At 45.0% G+C, this 18425-nt stretch overlaps 1 protein-coding gene across 1 annotated transcript in view; it reads right to left on the minus strand.

Moving 5' to 3' along the window:
• The window catches only part of LOC137159268 (zinc finger protein 850-like), a 61529-nt gene extending 45664 nt beyond the window's left edge, over window positions 1–15865 (minus strand). Inside the window, exons 1-2 of the mRNA XM_067557430.1 lie at window positions 15827–15865; window positions 7182–7264 (exon numbers count right to left, since the gene is read on the minus strand). Of these exons, the coding sequence (XP_067413531.1) occupies window positions 7182–7205 (24 nt within the window). The 5' untranslated portion in view covers window positions 7206–7264; window positions 15827–15865. The remainder of the gene's footprint in view (window positions 1–7181; window positions 7265–15826) is intronic.
• Window positions 15866–18425: the final 2560 nt, after the last annotated feature.

The raw sequence follows: 18425 nt of genomic DNA on the forward strand, positions 1-18425 counted from the left end.
TTCAACCGCGTTTAAATCAACGACCCCAAAGTGAAAATGTTCCGGCCATTCGAAGGGAGAATGATTTAGAAGATATAGACTAGGATGAAGAGGGAGACTTTACTCTGTTAGCTTTGCTTGCTGTTTCATTTCATTTAGATTCTTCTGATCCACAATTAAAAATTCAGATAGGAGAACAAATTTATAGTTGTTTAGTTGATTCTGGAGCGGAATCAAGTTTACTCAAAAATTCTGAGGTCCCTCTCGACCCTAAGCATTCTATTCCAGTTGTGGGAGTGTCAGGAAAAATACACCGTGTTTCCCAGACTAAACCTACACTTGTTCGTATAGGTCCTCTTACAGAACAACATGCTTTTTTGATTTCTTCAGATTGTCCTCATCATTTGTTTGGGAGAGACTTGTTATGTAAATTGAATGCCACTATGATTTTTACACCAGAAGGAATTTCTTTATCTTTTCCTGGTTCACTGGTTCCTTTCTTTCAAGTTTTAATTACTGAAGATGTAGTTAAACCTTCTCTTCTTCATCCTGCATTAAGTGAAGTACCTGAAGGGTTGTGGGCTCATACTTCTACTGAAGTGGGATTATTAAAATCTGTAGACCCAGTTAAAATTACTGTTCGTCCTGGTCCACCGCCTTCGGTGCCTCAGTATCCTTTATCTTGGGAAGCAATAGAAGGAATTCGCCCAGTGATTCAAGAGTTTTTAAAAGCAGGGTATTTTAGTACCTTGTCAATCTCCTTGTAATACTCCTATATTACCTGTTAAGAAACCCAGACCAGGTCCAGATGGAAAACCTGTGTATAGATTTGTACAAGATCTTTGTATTATTAATTCTTATGTGGTCCCACGACATTCAGTGGTTCCAAATCCAGCAACTATTCTAACTTCAATTCCACCCTTTTCCACTTATTTTACATGCATTGATCTTTGTGCTGCATTTTTTTCTATACCTATTCATAAAGATTCTCAATATTTGTTTAGTTTCACATGGCAAGGGGCCCAATTCTGCTGGAAACGTCTTCCACAAGGTTTTGTGGACAGTGCCACGATTTTTTTCTCAAGCTCTTACTAAAGATTTACAGTCTATAACATTTTCTGAAGGTTCTGTTTTGATTCAGTATATTGATGATTTGCTTTTGTGTTCTTATTCTGAAAAAGCATGCATTGCTGATTCTGTGTTTCTGTTGAAAGCACTGTATGAGAAAGGGCGTCGTGTTTCTTTGATAAAATTGCAGTTCTGTAAATTAGAGGTTCAATATCTGGGGTATCTTATTTCTTATCAAACACATTTACTTTCACCAGAGTGTACAGAAGCTGTTTTAAGAATTCCTAGACTAAAACTAAAAAACAAATTCGTGGATTTTTGGGAATGGTTAGTTATTGCAGGCAGTGGATTCCTAATTTTGCTGCAATGGCTAAGCCTCTGGTTGCACTTACTAAAATTTCTGAGATTGATCTACCTCTTTGGTCAGAAGAAGCTGAGGCTTCTTTTATTTTTTTAAAGCAAGCCTTGTCAATAGCCCCAGCATTAGGGCTCCCAGATTATAAGAAACAGTTTAATCTTTTTTGTCATGAGTATAAAGGTACTGCATCTGGAGTGCTTACACAACCAATGGGAGGTTCTCAAAGGCCAATTGCTTATTTTTCATGTCAGCTTGATTCTGTGATACAGGGTTATCCAGCCTGTCTTAGAGCTGTGGCAGCAGCTGCTTTATTAGTTCAAAAGGTACAAGATTTGGTGCTTGGACATTATTTAATTCTTTATGTGCCACATGCTGTAGAAGCCCTGTTAATTAAAGGAAAAATTCAGCATATTTCAGCACAACGCCTTATTCAATATGAAATTGTGCTTTTAGCAGCTGATAATATTATTATTAAACGTTGTGCATCTTTAAACCCAGCTACACTGTTACCGATTCCCACTGAAGTGGAACCTCATGATTATGATTATGTTATTTCTCAGAGTACTACACCCCGCCCTGATCTTCAGGATACTCCTTTGACTAACCCAGATTATATTCTGTATATTGATGGTTCTTGCTTTGTTGATGAGACAGGAATGCGTAGAGCAGGGTATGCGGTGTGTACGTCACATGAGGTCTGGGAAGCTCATTCTTTACCTAATGTATATTCTGCTCAATTGGCTGAATTGATTGCTCTTACACGTGCTTGTTGTTTAAGTGTAAATTGTTCTGTTAATATTTATACTGATTCTCGCTATGCATTTGGAGTTTGTCATGCTTCAGGACAAATTTGGAAACAAAGGGGTTTTCTTACTTCTTCAGGACAGCCCATAGCACATGCTCAGGCTGTGAATAATTTGCTTGTTTCTATTATGTTACCTTCTTCTATTGCTGTTATTTTTTGTAAAGCTCATACTTCTGCTTTGGATGAAGTCTCCCGTGGAAATGCATTTGCAGATAAAGCTGCAAGGGCTGCAGCCAGGAATGCCTTTCCTCCTCCGGATGCACAGGCAGTCTGTGCTTCCTGGCCAGCTCAATTTTCTGTCTCCCCTTCAGAGATTTATGATTCAGTTCCATCTTCGGAGTTGGACAATTGGAAGACAATTGGGGCAATTTTTTCGGACAATATATGGTGGTCACCTGATGGCTGCCCAATGGCTCCGAAAAATCTTTTGTTTAAACTTGCCCGCTATGTTCATCAAGGTGATCATGCGTGCAAAGGGGGGATAGCTGATCAGGTTTTGCAATTTTGGTGTGCTCCAGGTATTCATCAAATGGCTAAACAAGTATCTCAAGATTGTGTTATTTGTCAAAAGTATAACGTGGGACGTCACCAGCCACAACAACTGGGGGCACCAGAATGGGTCTATGGCCCAAGCCAGCATTTGCAGATAGATTATATGGACTTACCTCCTTGTAAGGGTTTTAAACATGTGCCGGTAATAGTATGTGTGTTTTCAAAATGGATTGAAGCTTTTCCAACTAGAAAAGCTGACACAGCAGCTGTTGTTAAGGCATTAGTGAAAGATGTAATTCCAAGATTTGGCTGCCTTTTAGTGGTAGAATCTGATAGAGGAAGTCATTTTGCTAATCAAGTTATGCAGTCTTTAATGAAAGCTTTGGGTATAATTAAAAAATTACATACTCCATATAGACCTCAGTCATCAGGAATAGTTGAAAGATCAAATGCAAAATTGAAGAATCAACTATCTAAAGTTATGGATGATACCGGATTACGTTGGGTGGATGCGTTACCATTGGCTTTAATGCATCTAAGAACTATGCCAATTAGAAAGACAAATTTATCTCCCTATGAAGTTCTTTTTGGGAGACCATTTCAATTGGGGGGAAGCCTGACACCTGCACACGCCAGTCTCCTGGGTGGAGATGAGGAGTTGGTTGCATAAGTTATAAAATTACAAAAGACACTTACTGCTATTTTTAAGTTTTCTAGAGATGCTCAGAGAATTCCTTTAGATGTGGCCGTGCATGACATCCAGCCGGGAGATTGGGTATTGCTAAAGAAGTTTTCACGCAAGAATTGCTTAGAACCAAGGTGGGATGGTCCTTACCAGGTGCTGTTAACAACGTACACTGCTGCAAAGCTACAGGGAAAAGAAACCTGGTACCACTGCACCCATCTAAAGAAAGTACAATCACCTGATGCTAATTCTTAGAAGAAGAAGATTTCTAAGTGCAACGAGGGAGCTACGCTGGACCGAGGTCCCAGAAGCAGACGTGGAAGGTGAAGAACTACGGGCAATCCCCTTGTGGTTGCTCTGAAGCAGACGTGGAAGGGTGAAGAACCACGGGCAATCCCCTTGTGGTTGCTCTGAAGTAGACGGTCAACGGAGTCAAGAGTGCAGCAGGAAAGAAAAGATTAATGGACTATATTATTTTTATAATATTTTAATTATTTAGTTAATTATTTTCTGGTGTGTTTGTTATATTAAGGGGATAAATTGTTTTAGAATTAGTGTAGAAGATGGATATGTTATTTTTGATGATGTTTTTAATTAATTTAAACATGGACAATGCAGATTTTAAAATTAATTAATTTTATACGTTGATAAAGAATTTAACTGCATCTTGGGAGGTAAAAGATTGTTGGGTGTGCTCTTTTATGGCAACCCATCATCGGGAAGGAATACCTCTAATACCTATTCCTGTGCCAGTTAATGAATGGGAAAGTTTGGCCTGGACTAATCCCATGGGAACAGTAATGGGGAAAGAACACCGGTTGGGAATGAGAATTGATCCTAGAGACTTAATTCTCTCTGGAAGGAAGCCAGCAGCACCAATATGTGTGCAATGGACACATTCTGTACCGGTAACAGATTCAGACAAACCCTGGTTAAATATTACTTGTGAAGTAAGGAATGTAGGGAAATATTCAAAATACAAATACATTGTCTATCTACCTACAATGGAAGGGGGAAAAAATCAGTAAAACTTTGATACAGAAACGAGGATCCAATGCCACTAAATTGAACCAGAAGAGAGTTTATAATTGTACGTTAGATGCCACCTGAGGAATTAAGTGTAACAAGACCCACAAATGGTGGAAGAAGTTAGAGAATATGAATTTATATAAAAATAACCAATTTAGAGAAGAGGTTTGGAAAATTCAAAAGGCTACTACCATTAATCAATATGTAAATGATACATGGTTTGAATTGGGTTAACATCATGTTACATGTGCTATACCAAGCCCATTCCAATAGTTGCAGACGAGTTACTCCAATCGAAGAAGGTGTATGGTGGGCATGTGGAAATTGGGCAGGAAAAACTTTACCACCAAGGTGGAAAGGAAGATGTACCTTAGTATATCTCTGTCCTGGAGGTGTGCATCCAGTTCCTTTACATGAGGTTGTGTATAATCACCGACCAAAAAGAAGTTTTAGGCCCACCCTGGATGCTCACCATTATAACCCATTAACTGAACACTCTTCAGCATTCTGGAGAGGATGGAGAATGTTTTTGCCCTGGCAAGGAGTGGGTGATTTGGAGTATGCACTGAGAAATTTTTCAGCAGAATTTGAGATATTTGCCACTGTGACTGGAGATGCTATTTTAAAATTACAGGCTGAAATTGAATCGTTGGCACAAATGAGTATTCAAAATAGATTAGCCCTAGACCAATTGTTAGTTCAACAAGGAGGAGTTTGTGTAATGTTGAATCAAACCTGTTGTTTTTATAAAAATGAATCAGGTCAAATCGAGATGGATGTACAGAAAATTTGGAATGTTAGTAGATTTTTTCATGAATTCGCTAACCCTCCAATGCCACCGTCTGGCATTGATATTTCATGGTCATCCATCTGGAATGCTCTGACTTCTTGGTTACCAGACTTGTTGTGGCTTAAAAAATTGTTTGTAGTTATAATAGTGTTTATTATAATGTTAATGTTTTGTTGTAAGCAATGTTACTGTTCATTTTTCCAGCAAAAAAGGTTTAAGCCCCCTAAGAAACAAATGGTGCAAAGGTCAATACGGTATTGGTATATTGGCAAGGAAAATGAACGAATATATCATGATTGTGATTCTAGTAGTAGAACTATTAGAATCAAAGGGGGGAACTGTGAAGGGAAAACAAGATGGGGTTTCTGTTTTTGCTGAGAACTGATTTTAGAATTCACTGTAAAAAGTTTGAGATAGAAAATGTTTTGTTAGCAGTTATTTAATTTTAAAATGTTTTGTTGTAATAATATAGTTAAGAGGTCTAGACACTAGTAGAGAAGGAATGCAGAGAAAGACCTTGTAACTTAGATAAGGAAAGTTGTTAGTATTTAGTTAGAAAATTCCTAGATAATACTTTTTAGTATGTATCACCATGGAAACTGTGACGTGTTAAAACTTGTTTATACGATTCTATAAATACGGTCTGTTTTTTGGAAGCAAGGGGATTCCTTATGTTTGAAGGGATCACCTTCTTTACGTAAAGAATAAACTTTGATTTTGCTAATCTGTTGTTGGCTAATTCTGGACCCCTGCCTAGGCAACGGACATATCAGTAAGGACCCCCGAGTTTGGGTTCTTTCACAGGTTCACTGTTTTATTGCCAAGGGGCACACTTTTACTCCACCCCTCCTATCACCAGATGTTGTTTTGATGACCCCAATTATCATGGTGAGAATAGAATGTAGTTAAGGGTGGAAATGCAATGTAGGTAATTAGCATACATGATAATGAGAGAGAGAGATAATTAGGTGAAAGTTGTTTATGGAAGGGTATAAATTGTCACCACTTAGACACAAGGGGGCGCTCCATCAACACCTGACTCCACGGGAGGTGCTGCCAGCTGGCCGAGAGGATCCATGGACTCCCTGGCAGAGCCCCTGAAGAAAGCTCTTCCTGCATACAGCCTTCTGAGTAACTGCTTAGCTCTCCAGGCTTAGTGAGTGTGAGATGTAGTTAATTTTAGGCTTTGTCTCTAACTAGTATATTTATAGAAAACCTTGCACTTTAAACCTTATTGATCTGCAAATCAGATGTACTGTGTCTCACTGGTATCCACACTGATCACAAAGTGTCCAGAATCAACAATAATATAATTAGTACCAATCAAAGATTTAGGGAAAACAGATTCCATCCAACTAACTGGATATCTTTATTGAATGAGATCAGAAGTTGGGTTAATCAAGTATTGATGTAATAGACTTAAACTTCCAAGGCATTTGACTTAGTTCAGCACAATATTTTGATTAAATGAATGATAGAAAATGAACATGGCATACATTAAATAGATTAAAAATTGGCTAATTGATAGATCTGGAACTAGGATTGTAAATTCGGAACCATGGTTGAGTAGTTGTATTTCCAGTGGGTTCCTGCAGGGACTGGGTCTTGGCCCGGTGCTATTTAATATTCTTATCAACGACTGGAAGAGAATATAAAACCACCATTGATAAAGTTCGCAGCTGACACAAAGGCTGGGGGGGGGGTGGTAAATAATGAAGAGTCAGAAGATTCAGGCACCAGCACTGGGAGCCCTGGCAGGGGGGGTTATTTTCTGTTCCACAAAGAGGAAATTCTACTCCCAACTCCCATGAGCCTGTTCCTTGAAACTAGGCCCCAGATAAACACAAGTCCAAGCAGGTTTGTCGCATCCTGTCCCCTCCCTTTCTCTACCTCCAGCAGCTCCCACCCTCCTATGCATTTATTGCTCCTCTTCCTGCAAGCAGAACCTGCCCCCAGCTCCCTGATAATCCCTTACCGGAGTCAGCTCCAGTGCAGCCATTTCCTTCACCCTGGGAGGATGGGACGATCTGGAGCAAGAAGTAGACGTTATTCTGTAGCCTGCCAGGGAGAGAAGAGCAATTTCAGAGAATTCAGCAGGGGCTTTTGTCCATTTGTCGATTCCCCCCAGGCTTTTTCCCTGCAAAGGGACATTCTAGGGACTGCCACACTGTGCAGCACATAGTGACCTTATTACAGTCCAGGCTTATCCCCATTCCACCAGGATGAATCTCTCAAGACACAGTGAAGCCTTTCCAGTAACAGAGTCTCTGAACCGAAGGCCAGAGAAGAGCAGAATCAAATGAGCCACCTTGAGGGATTTTCCCTGTTCTTCTCCCCAACACAGCTGAACAGGTTTTTAAAGTTGTTTGATGCCCCAGCCTTTAGACAGTCTCTCTTGGGAGTGCCTCCTTTAGTGTGACAGGCCTCATTATAAAACTTTTGGGAAAGGTGATCCAGGCCCTTCTTGCCTCAGCTAACCCTGTTTCTTTCTATGGTTCATGCTCCTAGTGGAGACTGTGACACTGGCAGGCAAGGTGTTAGCTCTTGTCAAAGTCCCCATGTCTCAACTGAACATGGACAATACACAGCTGGATTCAGTCTGGCTCAGCACGGTTAGTGTTGTTAAAACAGGTACTGTGTTAGAGTGATAAGAATTTGTTTAGTGATGAGACTTTAATGAACACTTTTAGGTTGCTGCATGGATTATTTGAGTAGTTGCATTGTGAGCCTCTGTGGCTATGTAAATCACAAGAAAGGAGAGAGACTTTAACTATGGGAAGTGCAGATTGGCAAAAGTTACTTTCTGCCTGACAGGTAAGGTCCATCAATGGGATATTAAAGAAGACAACACTGCTCTTGTCTTGACTTCCATGTTGATGAGCAACACAAATAGATTCCTCCCATTGGCTAGAGAAAAAATAAAGCACATTTTTAGGGTATTTGATATCAATTTTTGAGAACTGGGGAGAAAAAGGGAGACAGTAAATGTGATATTATGGAAGAAAAAAACCCAGAAATTAGGAGATTTAATATCAATATTCGATAACTACAAAGAAAGAGAGGGGACTGCATAGTCTGTTCTAGTTAAGATTCAGAACAATTTTCAGTGCAAAAACATGTGTTCGAAATGCTCAAAAAGCCACACGGTTACTTGGATTGCCTTGAAATTTGATGCCTCTCATGGGGGTGCAGGATAAGGTTAGTGAATCAAATTTGCAATCAAGTTAGTGTTCCTGATATACATCTCTGGAAAACAACAGCATTTTATTTAATCCACAGATTGTAAACAAATATGATGTTTGAAACCCACGTTGATGAGAAATCTGAGGCTGAACTGGAAACATTTGGGAAAAATCCATCTTTGAGAAAGTTGTTTTAAGAAATGTAATCTGAGTATAGCGAGTAAATGAGAAGGTGTTCAAACTAATTTGGAAAGAAAACAAATTGCAAGCTAGCAAGGGACGTGAAGGGGAACAAGAAGGGTTTCTACAGGTATGTTGCCAACAAGAGGAAGGTTAGGGAAAGTGTGGGCCCCTTAGAGAATGAGGGAGGCAACCTAGTGACAGAGGATGTGGAGAAAGCTGAGGTACTCAATGCCTTTTTTACCTCTGTCTTCACAGACAAGATCAGCTCCCAGACTGCTTCACTGGGTGGCACAGAATAGGAAGGAAGCGAACATCCCGTAGTGCTGAAGGAACAGGTCCAAGACAATTTAGAAGGATTGGACATACACAAGTCCATGGGTCCGGATGCAATGCACCCGAGGGTGCTGAGGGAATTGGCTGAGGTGATTTCAGAGCCATTGGCTATTATCTTTGAAAGCTCGTGGCAACAGGGGGAGGTCCCTGAGGACTGGAAAAAAACAAATATAGTGCCCATCTTCCAAAAAGGGAGGAAAGAGGATCCAGGGAACTACAGACCGGTCAGCCTCACCTCAATCCCTGGAAAAATCATGGAGCAGGTCCTTAAGAAATCCATTTTAAGGCACTTGGAAGAGAGGAAGGTGATCAGGAACAGTCAACACGGATTCACCAAGGGAAAGTCATGCCTGACCAACCGGATTGCTTTCTATGATGAGGTGACTGGCTCTGTGGATGTAGGGAAGGCGGTGGATGTGATATACCTTGACTTTAGCAAAGCTTTTGATACCGTCTCTCACAGTATTCTTATCAGCAAGTTAAGGAAGTATGGGTTAGATGAATGGAGTATAAAATGGATAGAGAACTGGTTAGAGCATAGGGCTCAATGAGTAGTGATCATAGAATCATAGAATATTAGAGTTGGAAGGGACCTCAGGAGGTCATCTAGTCCAACCCCCTGCTCAAAGCAGGACTAACCTCTGCTATATCATCCCAACCAGGGCTTTGTCAAGCCGCAGCTTAAAAACCTCTAAGGATGGAGATTCCACCACCTCCCTAGGTAACCCATTCCAGTGCTTCACCACCCTCCTAGTAAAAAACTTTTTCCTAATGTCCAACCTAGACCTCCCTCCCTGCAACTTGAGACCGTTGCTCCTTGTTCTGTCATCTGCCACCACCGAGAACAGCCTAGCCCCATCCTCCCTAGAACCCCCTTTCAGGTAGTTAAAGGCCGCTATCAAATCCCCCTCACTCTTCTCTTTTGCAGACTAAACAAGCCCAGTTCCCTCAGCCTCTCCTCATAAGTCCTGTGCTCCAGCCCCCTCATCATTTTGGTTGCCCTCCGCTGGACTCTCTCCAACTTGTCCACATCCTTTTTGTATTGGGGGGCCCAAAACTGGACACAATATTCTAAATGCGGCCTAATGTCTCCAATGTCAATGGATCCATGTCTAGCTGGCAACCGGTCACAAGCGGAGTGCCCCAGGGGTCAGTCCTGGGGCCAGTTTTGTTCAACATCTTTATTAATGATCTGGAGGATGGGGTCGATTGCACCCTCAGCAAGTTTGCGGATGACACTAAGCTGGGGGGTTTTCTGATGTGGCCTCACCAATGCCGAATACAGGGAATAATCATTTCCCTCGATAAGCTGGCAATGCTCCTACTAATGCAGCCCAATATGCCATTAGCCTTCTAGGCAATAAGGGCACACTGTTGACTCATATCCAGCTTCTTGTCCACTGTAATCCCCAGATCCTTTTCCGCAGAATTCCTAGTCTGTAGCAGATTCTTTTTGTGCTAAGTGCAGGACTCTGCACTTGAACTTCATCAGATTTCTTTTGGCCCAATCCTGAAACTTGTCTAGGTCACTCTGTGTCCTATCCCTACCATCCAGGGTATCCACCACTCTTCCCAGCTTAGTGTCACCCCTGAACTTTCTAAGGGTGCAATCCACCCCATCATCCAGATCATTCAAGATACATTTCTAGCATGCTATGCAAAGCTACAGAAAAAAAAAAATTACAACATAATGTCAGGCAATTCAACAAAAAAAAAAAAAACTACACTCCACGGCAGAAAATGACAATACAATGGAGAGCAAAGCAACACAATGCAAACTAACACACTATAGGACAAAAGTTCACAAAGCAAAAGAGCTCAGTTCAAGCCAACACAACACAGGCACCAAACAACCTGAGGCAAAACAATGCACCAGGAAACTATGCAACACAAAATGATGCATCGCAGTTCAAAATTACACCCTGCAAAACAGCTCAGCATAGAACACACAGCACAAAACTAGAATTATTTCAACAAAGGCAAGGAAGGGACCTTGAGAAGTCGTCTCATCAGGGCCTCCTGTGTGGAGGCAACGCCAGGTATCCCTGCACACCCAGACTGGTGCATCTCTGACTTGTTCTTAACAGCCTCCAGTGAAGGAAATCCCACAACCTGCCTTGGAAGCCCATGCAATGCAAACAATCAGATCATAGAATCATAGAGTTGGAAGGGACCTCAGGAGGTCATTTAGTCTAACCCCCTGCTCAAAGCAGAACGAACCTCAGCTAAATAATCCCAGCGAGGTTTTGTCAAGCCGCAGTTTAAAAACCTCTAAAGATAGAGATTCCACCACCTCCCTCTTTAGAGGTTTTTAATGCAACATTGGACAAATACAAGCTGGGCTCCTGGTTAAGGGGAGAGGTTGGAATTCAAACGAGGTGGGTTCAGTTCCCAGTTTTGCACCAAATTCTCCATGTGAACATGAGCAAATTACTTCACTTCCCTGAGCTTCAGTTTCCCCCATCTGTAAAATGGGGAGCAGCTGCCCACTCTTTAGCCTTTTTTGTGGCAAGGATTCTCATTCCCACACCGTGGGTCTGTCTACACTGCAATTAGACACTGGTGACTGGTCCATGCCAGATGAATAAGGCTGAGGGCCTGTTTAATTCTGGTGTAGACATTCCGGGTCTCTGGGACCCTGCCACCTTGCAGGGTCCTACAGCCCAGACTCCAGCCTGAGCCCAGACATCTGCATTACAATCAAACACCCCCTTAGCCTCAGCCCTGTCAGCCCAAGTCAGCTGACCTGGACCAGCCAGGGGGTTTAACTACAGTGCAGACATAACCTTGGTGTCTGTGCAGCACCTGGCACAAAGGGGAGCCTGATCGTGGGCAGTGTCTTTGCAGAGCCCTGCACCGCCGTGCCAGGCCTGGGAGGCACTGATCTCAGCGGGGTCTCTGAAGTGCCCAGCATGATTGAGGCAGCGATCTGGGGCCATCGTCTGTGCAAGGCCTGGCACAACAAGATCCCTCATCTATGTAGGGGTCTGTGCAATTCCTGGCACACTGAGTGCCCCCAAACTCGATCAGGGTTTGTGAAGTGCCTGGCACACTGGGTGACCTGATCTCAGTCAGGGTTTGTGCCACTCTTGTCACAATGGGAATCCAGTCCTTGCAGAGGGTCTGTGCTGCACCCAGAAGAATGGGGGCCCTGATCTTGGTCAGCGTCTGTGCAGAGCCTTCCACAATGGGGGGCCTGATCTCTGTTGAGGTCTATATCACATTCAGCACGTCAGGGGCCCTGATCTCTGTCGGGTTTTTACTGCTCGGGGGGAGATACTAGCCCTGCTCTGGGCGAGGGGGCAGGATTCCATGCATCTGATCAGAGGAGGCTGGGAGCAGATGTAACCCTGCAACCTTTGATGTGGAGAATGACTCAGGCAACAGGTTCTCCCCCAAAAAAGTAGAAGATACTGCAACTTAGAACCATGAGGAGCACCTCCAAACCAGAGAGGATTTTTTTTTTTTTTTTTTTTTTTAAATCACTGCTTGAGAATGATATGGGAAATGGTAAAATCTGATATTTGAAAACAGTGCTTAGTAACTAAAAAGAAAAAAGGGTGCAAACATGAGGAATTTGAGAGCCATTATCACAAATAAGAGGAAATTGGAAAAGTTTGAGTAATTTTATCCCAATTGTTGCTACAAGGCAAAGAGGTAAAAATTGAATGGATTGTATAACGGTATTGGATAGCTAGAGTGAAAAGGGCAAAATTCACAAGGGTTTTATAACCATCAATATTCAAGAAGTCGAGGAACAGGCAACACTTGAGGAGGTTTGCTAATATCAGACAATTAAATGGAAAAACTCCAGGGATAATAAATGTGTCAGCGCCTGGTGAGAAAAGCGGGAAGATTTTCAAGAATTTTATATCAGTATTTCAGAACTGAGGAAAAAAAAGGGCACAAACTAAATAGTTGCCAATAGAAAAGGAAAAACACCAACATTTGAGGTGATTTTTTTATCAACATAGAACAATTCAAAGGGAAAGGGGGAAATTTGAAGGAATTATACAGCGCAGGAGCAAACCATCCCGATGTGCAGAAAGAACAGTAAATATGGTAGGCGTCCGTCTTGGCTTAACAAAGAAGTCTTTGGCGAACTTAAACACAAAAAAGAAGCTTACAAGAAGTGGAAACTTGGTCAGATGACTAGGGAGGATTATAAAAACACTGCTCGAACATGCAGGAATGAAATCAGGAAGGCCAAGGCACAATTGGAGTTGCAGCTAGCAAGGGACGTGCAGGGAACAAGAAGGGTTTCTACAGGTATGTTGACAACAAGAGGAAGGTTAGGGAAAGTGTGGGCCCCTTAGAGAATGAGGGAGGCAACCTAGTGACAGAGGATGTGGAGAAAGCTGAGGTACTCAATGCCTTTTTTGCCTCCGTCTTCACAGACAAGATCAGCTCCCAGACTACTGTACTGGGTGGCACAGAATGGGAAGGAGGCGAACACCCCGCAGTGCTGAAGGAACAGGTCCAAGACTATTTAAAAGGCTTAGACATACACAAGTCCGTGGGGCCGGATGCAATGCACCCAAGGGTGCTGAGGGAGTTGGCTGAGGTGATTTCAGAGCCATTGGCTATTATCTTTGAAAGCTTGTGGCAACAGGGGGAGGTCCCTGAGGACTGGAAAAAAGCAAATCTAGTGCCCATCTTCAAAAAGGGAGGAAAGAGGATCCAGGGAACTACAGACCGGTCAGCCTCACCTCAATCCCTGGAAAAATCGTGGAGCAGGTCCTTAAGGAATCCATTTTAAGGCACTTGGAAGAGAGGAAGGTGATCACGAACAGTCAACACAGATTCAACAAGGGAAAGTCATGCCTGACCAACCTGATTGCTTTCTATAATCAGGTGACTGTCTCTGTGGATGTAGGGAAGGCGGTGGATGTGATATACCTTGACTTTAGCAAAGCTTTTGATACTGTCTCTCACAGTATTCTTATCAGCAAGTTAAAGAAGTATGGGTTGGATGAATGGACTATAAAATGGATAAAGAACTGGCTAGAGCATAGGGCTCAATGAGTAGTGATCAATGGCTCCATGTCTAGCTGGCAACCGGTCACAAGCGGAGTGCCCCAGGGGTCGGTCCTGGGGCCAGTTTTGTTCAACATCTTTATTAATGATCTGGAGGATGGGGTCGATTGCACCCTCAGCAAGTTTGCGGATGACACTAAGCTGGGGGGAGTGGTAGATACCCTGGAAGGTAGGGATAGGATACAGAAGGACCTAAACAAACTGGAGGATTGGGCCAAAAGAAATCTAATGAGGTTCAACAAAGAAAAGTGGAGAGTCCTCCACTTAGGAAGGAAGAATCCCATGCACAGCTATAGACTGGGGCTAGGCTGTTCTTGGTGGTGGCAGATGACAGAACAAGGAGCAACGGTCTCAAGTTGCAGTTGTGGAGGTCTAGGTTGGACATTAGGAAAACGTTTTTCACTAGGAGGGTGGTGAAGCACTGGAATGGGTTACCTAGGGAGGTGGTGAAATCTCCATCTTTTTAAGCTGAGGCTTGACAAAGCCCTGGCTGGGATGATATAGCTGAGGTTAGTCCTGCTTTGAGCAGGGGGTTGGACTAGTTGACCTCCTGAGTTCCCTTCCAACTCTAATATTCTATGATTCTATGATATTCAATCCACAACTGAACGGGACGGTTTCCCCTGGCCGGACATTCACATGGCTAGCAGGGAGGTCTGGGTAATGTCGCTTTTATAGGGGAAAGAAGCAGGGATGGAGTCAGAAGGCTCCCTGGCAGAGAGGAAGAGATGGCAGGGGGGACTGGGAATAACTAGGAGGCGGTGGCTGGGGGAGCTGCTGGGTTGGGCAGGGAGAAGTAGCTGGGACTGGGAAACTGGGGGCTGGGCAGTCTCCATGGGGAACACTTGCTACTCCCTTCCCTTCCAGTGCTCCTTCCAGGCCTTGTTGCCACCAGAGAGTGGCCACCCCCATCCCCACCCCAGAGGTAGCCACATCTCAGGGCTCTCCCAATCTCTGCTCACTAACCATTTTGGAAATTACTCAGGGCAACAATTACCCACCGAAACCAGGACAAAGCACTACAGGCAAAAAAGGGTGGGTAAAATACCCCAAATCCGAGGAGATTTTAATTTGACATTGGAGAAGTGGGGAGAAAAACGGGGCAAAAGTCAGTGCAGGAGAACAGAGAACAGAACTTCTCAATAATTTGAGAGACAAGAAGGGGGAAAAAATCATCATGCATTTTTCTATCTAAGGAGGAAGTGGGAGTATGGGGCAGAATGTTATCAAGGTTAGAGAGGGCAAGGGTAAAGCAGAGGGGATTTAATTTCCCCCTTTTTTTCCCCCTCCTCTGTCATCACCTGCTCCTCTCCTCTCCCTGTAATTCCCTGACTGAACAGAAATGGTGACATTTCCATCTACCCCTTCACACATGTCGCTCCCCTCCCGCCTTTCCCTTTCAGCTTGTGCTCTTGTTTTTAACTCTTCCTGACAAACAACCTCCAGCCCAGACACACAACAAAGAGGAAACCCCAGTGGGGACTGGTTTCCTCCTCTTCTCCATCCTCCAGTTTTTAGCCCCAAAAGGGGCAGATCCTGGCAGGGGCAGAGGGTTACTTGCTGTTACAGCAGCTCGGCGCCCCAGGCCAGGAGTAGATTCCCAGGGGCTGCCTGTGAGTTCCCACCTTAGTTCCCAGGGACATTTGTGCCCAGTCACTTTCCTGCCCCTCCCCACAGCTGGGTCTCTCTCAATTTCCCAGGGGCTCCAGCTTCCCAGCGGGGGTCAGCAGAATCCGGGGCTGCCCAGCAGGCTGGTGCCAGCTGCAGAAAGTCCCCAGGGCTGGGCACAGCAGGGGTTAAGGAAGGTCTCTCCCAGCACAGACCCCTCTGCTCAGCCCCCACTCCCACCTCGCACTAGAGGCAGCTGCAGCAGCGTCGCACTCACCCAAGAGCCGCACGGGGCTGATCACACGCGGCTCTTCCTTTGTGCTCCCAGACTCCTCAAGGGTGACCAGATGTCCCGATTTTATAGGGGCAGTCCCACTATTCGGGGCTCTCTCTTACATGGGCACCTATTACCCCCAGCCCCTGCGCTGATTGCTCACACTTGCTATCTCTCTGGTCAGGGTCACCCTCGACTCCTCCCTCTCCCCCAGCAGCACCCACTGCCTGTGCTGCAAACAAAGACTGAGGGAGGGGAATGGGGATACTGGAGGCACCAGGGGTTGTGGGAAATGTAGTCTGTGTGAGTTCTGCTTATGCACACTTAAGGCTGTTTCCTCCCCTCCCTTCCCACCACCCTGCGCTGCGAGCTGGGCCTGCCAAGAGCTGGTGACTCAGAAGGACAAGCTGGCTGGGGTCCAATCTGTCATTGCAGCAGCCTCTGGTGGTGAGAGAGGCGCTTTTGAGCCACACAGAACTCATCTTCAGGTCTGGGACAGGCTGCAACTAATGCCCTGCCCAAGTTAGCAGCCCGGCTCTTAATCCCTGCCAAACGGGTTGAATAGGAAGCCTCCCTCTCTGACTCCCACCTTTAACCACTGCACCTGAATGAGTAAAACTGGAGAGGGGAATGCAGCCCACAAGTATTCTGGGCAACAGGTCAACCCCTAGGGCTGCATGCAATGCCAAGCACATGGGTAAGCGGAGGAATGATCCCTCTATTGTGGGGAACTTTCCAGGCTCAGACATTGCCCTGGTGGGATTGTTAGCAAATGGATCTGAGTCCTTGCTCCCACCCGCTTTACCCAGAGACCTGCCTGACCATGAGGGCTCCCCTCCCGCTCTGCTGTGTGGCAGGATTCTCGTAACCCCGACAAGGCTGGGCCCAGGATCCCTGGGGCCTTGACTCCCAACTTTATTGTTGTTACTTAAGGCAGGGGCTAGGGTGTCCCCACTCTGGGGAGCTCTCTCTGTACTGGGTGCTTCCCCTGACTTACTGATCGATGCATGTGGTTCAGAGCAAATACAATTTATTAAACAGCAACCAATTAAAAAAAATAAAGGAAAGATGGGAAAGGCTAAAGGAAAACTCCTATCGCCGCCCCCTGGGCTCGGAGACACCACACACAGCATCTCTGGGGTGTAAGGAAGGTTCACAGTCTGTTTCTCACACATCCCAGGCCCCTGCCCAGGCCCTGGCTGTGCTGCATGGATGCCAAGAGTCAGATGCTTGCTTTGGCAGTGGCCACATGCCCCCAGGCTATAGGTGGCAGGGCCCTTCTCCCCAGCATTGGGCCCGTGTCGGGGTTACAACTGTCTGTCCCCTCTTGGCTGGTGGTGTCTCCCTGCTCCGGGCCCTGCCCAGGGTCCCCCTTGCTCTCTCCAGCTGCTCACAGCACCCGGCTCCAGCCCCAGGTCCACTCTGCTTTAGCTCTCTTGGCTGCTCCTTAGGCCCCTCTGGTTCTGCTCAGCTCAGCTCAGCTCAGCTCCCTGGCCTGGCTTCTTCTCTGGCCTCTCAGCTGCTGGCTGCTCTGCATTAGCTCAGCCCCACTCTCTCCCCAAGCAGCTCCAGGTCACCTGAAGGATAGGACCCTCCTTGACCTCCCTCCCCAGTTCCCTCATTGGTTTGTCCGCCCTGTCAATCAGGCTGACCTGGAGTGTTGGCCTCTCCCCCCTGACCCTGGGGACTGTCCATCTCAGGGTGCTGCTTCCTCATCGACCCTTCTCCTGTCCTTTGGTACTGACAGATGCCAACCAAAAAGACCCACTCACTTTCAGTAAGGAGCTAATATTTCCCTTACGCATGGTACAGCTGGAGAACATATCACAAATACAGTCTTCACACTGTCCCACAGGGCTCCATGCAATTCCATCCATCAGGAGCAAATATCCTCTCTACAGCAGGGTGACCAGCTAGCAAGTGTGAAAAATCGGGCAGGCGATGGGGGGTAATAGGTGCCCATATAAGAAAAAAGCCCTGAATATCGGGACTGACCCTATAAAATCAGAGCATCTGGTCACCCTATCAAGCAGTCAGTTGTAAGCAGCCTGCAGGCAAAAGCCAGGTATCACCGTTGACTACAATTATATCTGTATTCTCCCTCTGCAGTCCTTTGAGGGCGTGCACCCATGGTTCCGGCTCCATAGCGAAACAATTTGGGTAGATGCCTGTGTTTCTCTTCCTCCTTCCTGGGTTTTTCCAGGCTGCTCAGTTCTCTGCCTAACCTGTGATATTCCCAGCAAGCCAGACTCCTATAGAGGCCAGGCCCTGTGCTTGGCTTTCTCTCCATAGGCTAGCACAGTGTAATAGCCAGCAGTTGTAAGTTACCACATAGCTCATTCTGAGGAAGCACATTTATCCTTCGGGTAGAAGTGTCACAGAGGAAACATATTAAAAACAATAAAAGAAGCTAGGTGCCTGATAAAAGGCTTACCTGAGATCACCCCCAGCTCCAATCTCAGGCTCCGGTCGGAGTCAGTCCTTTAAAACCCACAAATCAGTATTTGTCCTAGTTACAAATTCATGACTGCCTCTGATTCAGAACCAGAACAACTAGCAGAGCAGGTCATCTGTTTCTTTATACAGTTTGGGTCTTGGATCT

The sequence above is a fragment of the Emydura macquarii genome, unplaced genomic scaffold, assembly GCF_026122565.2.
Source record: "Emydura macquarii macquarii isolate MOO-44397 ecotype Brisbane River unplaced genomic scaffold, CSIRO-AGI_Emac_v2 contig_1828, whole genome shotgun sequence".
NCBI classification, from domain to species: domain Eukaryota; kingdom Metazoa; phylum Chordata; order Testudines; family Chelidae; genus Emydura; species Emydura macquarii.